Source organism: Lactuca sativa, chromosome 3 (genome assembly GCF_002870075.4).
Source record: "Lactuca sativa cultivar Salinas chromosome 3, Lsat_Salinas_v11, whole genome shotgun sequence".
Classification (NCBI taxonomy): Eukaryota; Viridiplantae; Streptophyta; class Magnoliopsida; order Asterales; family Asteraceae; genus Lactuca; species Lactuca sativa.
In genome coordinates, this window is record NC_056625.2 from 35268880 (window position 1) to 35277813 (window position 8934).

The 8934-nt window shown below is 39.0% G+C and overlaps 2 protein-coding genes across 2 annotated transcripts; one reads left to right on the forward strand and one right to left on the reverse strand.

The window, feature by feature from the left end:
- The first annotated feature begins 262 nt into the window (after positions 1 to 262).
- LOC111917222 (uncharacterized) lies at positions 263 to 1812 on the forward strand. Its single transcript, XM_023912890.2, has one exon. The coding sequence runs from the start codon at positions 346 to 348 to the stop codon at positions 1633 to 1635; it is 1290 nt and encodes a 429-aa protein (XP_023768658.1). The 5' UTR covers positions 263 to 345; the 3' UTR covers positions 1636 to 1812.
- A 1434-nt stretch (positions 1813 to 3246) lies between these two features.
- Positions 3247 to 6197, reverse strand: LOC111917221 (probable serine/threonine-protein kinase At1g54610). The gene is made up of 7 exons (XM_023912889.3): positions 5259 to 6197; positions 4879 to 5163; positions 4481 to 4798; positions 4156 to 4383; positions 3971 to 4071; positions 3773 to 3890; positions 3247 to 3703 (listed from the first exon to the last, which is right to left on the reverse strand). The coding sequence occupies exons 1-7, from the start codon at positions 5640 to 5642 to the stop codon at positions 3443 to 3445; spliced, it is 1695 nt and encodes a 564-aa protein (XP_023768657.1). The 5' UTR covers positions 5643 to 6197; the 3' UTR covers positions 3247 to 3442.
- Positions 6198 to 8934: the final 2737 nt, after the last annotated feature.

The window sequence follows — 8934 nt, forward strand, 5'->3', positions numbered from 1 at the left end:
TCCATGAGAATTCTACCAAACTGCACTCTCTATATTCTCCACCCAAACGAAAGACCAATATTGTGTACGAATCATTTCTCATTTTTTAAAACCTTTTTTAGAAACCACTAAGATAACCCGCATCAATTTTGGAAAACTTTGGACTCAAATAAATGTAAACAACAAAGACCAAAATTTTACTTTACTCTACTATAAAATATAACCGGATAATTTTTTTGTTTTTTACACCATTTTTAAAATAGAAAAAGAAAATCCTCCACTCGCAAGCAAGCAAAGGAGCGGTAATTGTCAAATCTCTGATTTCTGTTCAAAACCCCACCTCCACCTCTGCCACTCCATTTCGCCATGAATTTCTTCCAATCCGTGTTCTCCGACGATCCAGACTCTTCCGATCTGGATGCAACCGAAGCTCACAGCCCGCAGTCTCTTCCTCAAAACCCTGGACCGAGCATCCCAACCATCACTTCCGCATGGACCTTCGGTAGTAGCTTGATGAAAACCCTAGCCTCCAAATCCGAGTCCGTCATTGAAACATACCGCCGTGATCTAGAGGAATTCAGTTCCGGGATCAAGAAAGAAACGGCCGTAATCCGAGAAGCAGCCGCCAAAGCCGTAAAGGACCTGCCGACCTCACTCGAAGCTGGTGCTGGCTTGGCTCAGGAGTCGCTCGAGTCGGTCGGCCAAGCCATCGACGATCTAGGTACTACCGTTACCGAAATCATAGCTCAAGGTAAAGATACGCTGCTGGCCGTTGATTATTCTGATAGCGATAGTGATCTCACCGATGCTAATATTAGTCAGAGAATCACCAGTAGCGAGAATCTGCGGTTTTCCAAACCTTATAGTAGACTCGATGCTCAAATTCTAACGATTCAAAGTGATATGAACACGTATTTGAATGATCCTGAGGACCTTATGGAATATAATGAATGGAAACTAGGGTTTAAATTTGATGAAAAGGCGGAGGAGATTAATGATATCATGAATGCATACAATGGGGTAGTTGGGGAGATCTACAAAGAGATTGTTCCCGCAAGAGTTGATGAAGATTCTTTCTGGAGTCGATATTTTTATAGGGTTTATAAGATTAAGAAGACAGAAGAGGCGAGGGTTAAGCTTGTGAACAGAGCAATTTCAGGGGAGGAAGATGAAGACTTGAGTTGGGATGTAGATGAAGATGATTATGAAGAAAACGCAGAGTCTGGTTTGAAGGTTGAAGAGAAGGAATCTGTAGAAAACTCACAAATCGAAGATGATGATAATGAGAAGATAGGTGTTTCTGAAACAAAAACAGAGGATCAAAATGAAACAAAAACTGAGGATCAAAATGAATCAAAAGCTGATTGCATGGAAGCCAAATCTGATGTGAAAACAGGATCAGAGGGGAAGACAGATAGAGATAGTGATATTTCTATTGTTTCTAGTCAACCATCACCTGAAGAAGATGGGTGGGATGAGATTGAAGATATAGGGAGCAGTGATGAGAACAAGGAAAAGGTGGTCACCCATGGCAATGCCAGCCCTGTTAGAGAGGAGTTGCGAAAACGATTGAGCATTGCTGAGGAAGAAGAAGATCTTACATGGGATATTGAAGATGATGATGATGATGATGATGATGTGCCTGTTAAAGCATAAGAACCCTAAAGTAATTTCAAATTTGATTCATCAATATTGTCTTACCCCTCCTTTGGGGGGAGATTTATCTGGTAAGTATTTGGATCATGTTCCTTAGTTCTCATGTTCTTTATTGCGTGTGTTGTACAAATCATGATTTTATCTTTTAAAGAAAGCAGATTGCAATTTATTACCTCACTTTATAGTACTAGTAGTACACAACTCTTGCAAATTTACTTTTTGGTGTCAAAATCAACTTGATTCGATCTTAGGCATAACACAGTTACGATTTGTTTGGTAAAATTAGTGTATATGCTCAAATCAGATCTTTGATATATTTGTTTGGTTGTTTCCACTATCAGCTTTATATATTGAACATTTGAGGGTTGTTTACATTGTACAGTTGTACTGGACTAGATTGAATCAGTTGTTTTTAGTGTTTGATAAGACTAAGGGATTGTTTGTCTGTTTTTTCTTATGAAGTCGTGTATAAATGAATTGTTTAATGGAATGTATGTTTGGATAAAATGTTTCATAAAAAGTCTTTCTATTTTTTACCCTGAATAAACTCTTTGAATGTGATTTGATGATCATTTTTTGGTTCTCTTCAAATCATTTAACAGTTTGAACAAATTTCAGCAAAACCAGTTATCAACATGAGTATTAGAAGATAGTTATGACTTATGATGGTATAAAGCCTAACCTCAATTCCGTAACAATTAACAGATGGAATATGACAAACTGATTTCATCTTTTTGCATAAACACCAACTTTAATTGCAAAAGGGAGGAAATATAAGAAACATATTGAGATCAATATGTTGGTTTTCTATAGAAATATGGTCGAAGAGAAAAGAAAAAGAAAATAACAAAATGATACCCATGTCATTAACTCATCTTTCGAGTAGTTTGGTTCACCAGAGGCTTTATATAATATACATAAAAAAGAGAGAGAGAGAGAGAGAGAGAGAGAGAGAGAGAGAGAGATTAATACCATCATTCAACAATTTACTTAATAATACATCGGACGTTAGAGGATTAATTTTGCAAGTTGGACTTCATATATAGAAGATACTATTGTAAAATTCAAAGATATGTTAAGAATTGGGTTAAAAAACAAGATACCACTAATAAGTATTTAAAATTTTGAAGCCCTTATTATGTCTTTCTAGATTTGGATGTACATGTTATTATGTGGAATTCAATAGTTTTTGAGCTTGATAATATGTTTATACAACCCAATATACATAAAGAAACTTAAATACATTTTTTGCATACATTGGGCCTACATGTGGACAAATCAAAGGAATAGTTGGTCTTTGTTGACCACCCAAACAGTCTCGGAAAAACCAACAGCATAGCTTTTTCTTTTATACAAAAAAATAAAAAACAATATAACTATTTATAGACCCATACCAAAACTGATAAATGGATAACAACTGATGACCTTGGTCTATATCATGTATCAAATAGTGTATGCAATACATGTCAAATTATTTATTCCCAATTATACATAAACCTCCAAAACCTACTGAATCGAAACTAAAATTAGCATTAAGAATCAAAATAAACATGCACATAAACAAAGCATGAAATGGAGGTTTTGCTATCAGCAGATGTTGACACCAAAAAAGAAAGAAAGAGTTTTGAATAATAATAATAATGTTTATTTAAAAGTAGGCCGACTTGAGAGTATCATTTACAATGCTTTCGAGACTAAGGAACGAGCTTCTTCTCACCATTCCAAAAAAAAAAAAAAAAACAATGCAACAACAATATAAAATAACAACAAAATCCTTTACCTTTTTTGGGTTTCCAAATTCCAAATATCACTTTTCCTTGCTCTTGTTCTTGGATGATTTTGATGTATTCTTTCTTGATGAATCAACCAATGGTCCAGACCATGTCTGAATAGGAGCTTTCCCATATGAAAAATTAGAACTGAATGGCACGTCTGGAGGGTCAAAAGCTGGATCCATATGCATGTGATGTGAGGATCCCAACGGGTACCCGAGTGTCCCATCTTGATGAGGTGGCGGAAACTTCTCACTCTTGCTCTTTGCATTTGCATGTGTGATCAACCGTCGTCTCTGCCAACCAAATCAAATCTTTGTTAAAACAAACAAATCTATTAAAAAAAAAAAAAACGTATTTCATACATCAAGATTCATTTGCATCTCAGCATTTGCTTCAGGTGCAGGAATTGCCCTTGCAGGTCTTTCACGTGTGCGTGTCTTCTTCACACCATCAGCATTTGATTTACCAGCAGCTCTCAATCTACAAAAAAATAAAAATAAAAACAATTTCATATAATACTCTCATAAATTGTGACTCGGTGGAAAGTTCACAACACACACCTTCTAGCTTCTTCATCGCGTAATTTAGCATCCATCTCTTTGCTTGGTGGATATTTTGGAAGGCTTGAAGGATCACAAGCGTAAGGTTTTGTTGTAAAGAACTAAAAAAAACGAAAAAAATTAACATTAAGAACGCACAACACAACGGATAATAAGAAATTTTGATATAAACATGATACACTCACTTCACTTCCCAAAGCATCCGTTGCAGTTAGACGCTGAGCTGGATCAATAGAAAGAAGGGTATCAATTAAGGGTAAAGAAGATGCTGGAAATTCTTTAAATGTCTCTGCAATGCATCTTCTATACGACTGTTGCGGCTTAAATATCGTTGCATGTGGAAGCTTAGATTTTTTCCAATATTCATCAGAAGGAGAACCACATAGCTTAAAAATCTTATGAAGCTGCTCCACCTATTTACAAAGGATCAAACAGTCATTTCACATCCCACAAACTCAAAATAAATAAATAAATAAAATAATTATATTTTATCATTAACTAATTAATTACCTCTGTTCGACCAGGCATGATAGGTTTCCCAGCCAATAACTCTGCTAAAATGCAGCCTGCACTCCATAGATCAATACCCACACCATAATCAGTAGCCCCAAGAAGAAGCTCTGGTGGTCTATACCACAATGTAACCACCCGACTTGTCATTGGTTGCTTGTGATTAGGATCAAAAAAGGAAGCCAAACCAAAATCAGCAATCTTTAAAACGCCACCATTGTCAAGAAGAAGATTTGACCCTTTAATATCGCGATGTAACACATGGCGATTGTGACAGTGTTCAAGGCCTGACAATAGTTGATTCATGTAACACTTCACCTACAACATCCATAAATGCAATTCTGTGAATCCAATTTTTGTGAGGAAAGTAATACTAGAATGATTAGAAAGAATCTAACCTGGGGTTCTGTGAATTTGATTGTGGGACTTGCTGCAAGTCCAGCTAAATCATGCTCCATGTACTCAAAAACAAGGTATAAACTACATGACATTCTTGATGTCACTAATCCTTCTAATTTCACAACATTTGGATGATCTAGTCTGCGTAGTATCAAAATCTCACGCGCCATGAATTTCACACTTTCAGGCTCCAAATTGTCGAATCTAACCTTCTTCAATGCAACGATTTTTCCTGTCATTGTGTCCTTAGCTTTGTAGACATTACTGTATGTACCTTGTCCAATCTAAATCACAATATCAAAGAAAAACCGATCAAAACCATCGATTTTGTAGAAAAGATTCAAAGAAAACTGATTGGAGGGTGTTCATGGTTACTTGCCTTGTCGATTTTCTCAAAGGTATCAGCTCTCCGGGGTGTCCAGCCGTTGATAGCTTCTCCGGCGACTGCAGATAGCCAAGCTGGCCAGCCGGCGGCGACTTGTTCACCATGGATGTTCTTCGGTGGGTTACTCAGTCTGGGATTAGGCTTTGAGCGTCTTCTCTCACCTCTTGGTTTCGCAGCGCCGTCTTTTTGATCCACCCCATTTTGAGCCTCCCCACCACCGGCAGTGGCGGCGTCGGGATTTGCGGTTACTTCTGCTCTACCGGAATGAATATGTAAGCCGGTGTCTCTGTTTCGCCTCTTGTCTGCAACGATCTCAGAACTTGCAGGTCCGGAAGACGAAATCTCTTTCGCAAATACACACCCCATTCTTCGGCACATTAAAAACCCTAACCCTCATTCCGAGTCAATTCCCTTCATACACACCTGAATAATTATGGCGGAGAACATATTCCAACAGCAATGAATGAACTGGAATAATGGGTTTTGATTAAGATGCGGTGGTTGAAGAGATGAACCCTAGATTTCTTTTTTCCTTTTCTTTTTTCTTTCTTGTTTGCCCAACAAAGCAAGGGCAGCAATGATTTAGAGGTATAAAGCCCACAATTTATGGCGGTCAAATATGAGGAAAAACAAAAAGTTGATGGAACTGTAGTAGCTTTAATTGCTGTTTTGTTAGCTTTTAACAATTAAGAATGGGGTGCTATTGAAGAAGATCCATCTAATCTTAATCTAATCTAGGTCACAAAAGTTGTCAATTTTGGGAGCAAAAGACAGATTGTTAACTTACGGACGACTTTCTTCAAGGGTTTGGTGGATTTGCAGAGTGACAGGGAGAGCTGATCTGCTCCCTCGACCTCTTCTACTTTCTCTCTCCTTTAACTTTAACAAAATCGATTACTCAATTCACAATTGTCAATTGGTATATGCGTAATATTCAACTACTACTATTCCAATTTCTACAAAATCTATATCCAATTTTCTATGTTTCACTTCTATACTTTAACATAATTCTGGACCCTTCTTGTAGTGTCCTAGGTTTTAGGCCTAAAATAATGCGTTACATAAACAATTAACGTAAAACCTAAAAATGTTGGGACATAGTAAACGAATTTTCACGTATTCAACTCATTTGACTTGTTTCATTTTGAAATTTAAGGACGTAGTAAACTTCATACACTTGTCATAAAATATTATAACATTTAGGATTTAATCTATTTTATATAAATGAATGGCAATTATCACCTCTAAACTTTATTGTTGGAATGTATTAGGAGAAAGACAAAATTGCAAAAATGGTCCTTGTGATTGGTAAATTTATATGTTTTTTTTTTTTTTCAAAATAAAATGTTGGTTCACCACTGATCCAAAATTAGATTTTTTTATTGTTTTTGGTCCTTATACATTTGAAAAGATGATTTTGCCAATATAACTTATATTTTTAATTTTCTTCAACTGCTGAAACACATATGTTAATTTAATTAATTTTTTTTAAACTTAAAAATAAAATAAAAAAAGGTCTACCCACCATTTCTCTTTCCCTATCTCTTAACAAAAACGCATATACACACACTCAAGAACAAACATATCACCACTAGTGGCAGCCACCATCACCAGCGATTGCTACTACCGTTCGCCACCATCATCATTGACTGCCACCATTGTCCACCATAAACATCCAATCTACCCTCACCCCCATCTTTCATTCCTCATGCCCGATAAAACTTCCCCATCAACACTGCCCTTCTAATCGATTAGATTTGTCCCTACCTAAATGTAGCCACCACCATCGCCTTAACATTGTTCGACAGAGGAGCTCCGCTTTTCATCGGACCACCCAAATCCCCTGTAACACCCGGAATCAGAAAGATCAAGAAAGGAAAGGAGAAACCCTAAGTTAAAAAGGGTTGACTCGGCGAGTCTGTAGCCCGACTCGCCGAGTAGAGACGGGATTTTGAGCACGTGTAAGTCGGCGACTCGACGAGTCCATATTCGGGACTCGGCGAGTCTGCCTGCCAGGAAGAAACCCTAAATCCCCGGGTTTGCTCACTATTTAAGCAATGTTATGTGCCCCCAAATTCGCCTCCTTCACCCTCAGAGAGCTTATGAGAAACCCTAAACCATCTCTTGTATGATCTAAGTGTTTTTGTGTGGATTCTTGAAGGATTGAAGAAAAAAAGAAGAAAGGACCAAAAAGAAGAAGTGTAGAACAAAGATCCAAGGCCAAAGTCAGAGTTCATTGAGGTATGTCTCGGAATTATCCTGTTTTGTGCTTAAAACCTCCATTAGAACCTCTAAGGCTAGTATAATGTATTTTTTCCAAGCTTTATAGTTGTATGGATGCCTTGTTGGGTCGAGATATCCCTAGATCTGTTCATTTAGGAGTGTTAGAGCCCTGATCTAGTGCCTTTTCGAAGTTTCCTTGCTTGAGAACCCTAGATCTAGCCTTTATTGTGCTTTTTGAGCCTTTTAATCTTCATGGGTGCATATGGGCACGTAAAGATAGAATCTTTATGTGTTAATCGAGCTAAGGGAGCCCAGATCTATAAGTTTTATGCGCTGGATTCAAGTAGAATCGAGTTTAGAGTAGCTGCATGCATGCGACTCAGCGAGTCGGAAGAACGACTCGGTGAGTCGAGTCGCGAGTCCCCGATTTTTCCCCTTTTGAGTGATGCCGAGTGGGGACCAGTGAGTAGTAGAGTGGACTCAGTGAGTTGGAGGTCAGACTCAGTAACGGAGGGACTCGACGAGTTGTTCATACAACTCGGCGAGTCCAAGGCAATCTTCTTAGCTCAAGAACAACACGTCGAGTTGTTCATACGACTCGGCGAGTCGGATGTAGATAGCCTGAGTTCTAGAATCGAAAGGGAACTCGTCGAGTTGATGCCATACTCGACGAGTAGCCGCGAGTAGGGTTGAGAAGTGAGAGTAGAGACTCAGCGAGTTGGCGGCCCAACTCGGCGAGTCAGGTCAACTGTAGGTTGACTTTGACCGGGAGAGTTGACTTTGACCAGGGGTAAAAGAGTCATTTTACCCTAATTCAGTTATTAGTATTTGATTGAGTGTGTTTATGGAATTGTAGCCGGGGAGATACCGGAGCAGCAGCAGATAGCTTCCAGAGCCATACACTCAGCAGCCAGTTCACGATGTGAGTTTCCTTCCAGTAGGAACGGGTCTAAGGCCACAATACCGACCCGTTTAGCTAGCAGTAGTTTCCGGATTTTGATCCGATGCAGTAGTTAGTATGTTTGATGCCTTCGTGGCTCAGACAAGATTTATGTGTTATGTGTTCCGGGCTACGGCCCGATGCAGTATGCAGTATATGTGTGTTCATGCTAGTTGATATGTTTATGTTATGTGATGTTCAGTTAGTCCGGACTTCGGTCCGATGCAGGGGACAAGGTCCCAGTCAGTTTCTAGACTTCGGTCCGATGCAGGGGGCAAGGCCCTAGTTAGTCCGGACTTCGGTCCGATGCAGGGGACAAGGTCCCAGTCAGTTAGTCCGGACTTCGGTCCGATGCAGGGGACAAGGTCCCAGTCAGTTTCCGGACTTCAGTCCGATGCAGGGGGCAAGGCCCCAGTTAGTCCGCACTTCGGTCCGATGCAGTGGGCAAGGCCCAGTATGTGCTTTATATGTTATTGTATGGTATGTGATAGATTGGGGGAGCTTACT

Coding starts and splice junctions, on each gene's coding strand:
- LOC111917222 (XM_023912890.2), top strand. CDS start 346: ATGAATTTCTTCCAATCCGTGTTCTCCGACGATCCAGACTCTTCCGAT.
- LOC111917221 (XM_023912889.3), bottom strand. CDS start 5,642: ATGTGCCGAAGAATGGGGTGTGTATTTGCGAAAGAGATTTCGTCTTCC. Junction 5,164..5,258: donor CCTTTGAGAAAATCGACAAG/GCAAGTAACCAT, acceptor ATTGTGATTTAG/ATTGGACAAGGTACATACAG. Junction 4,072..4,155: donor CGGATGCTTTGGGAAGTGAA/GTGAGTGTATCA, acceptor CGTTTTTTTTAG/TTCTTTACAACAAAACCTTA.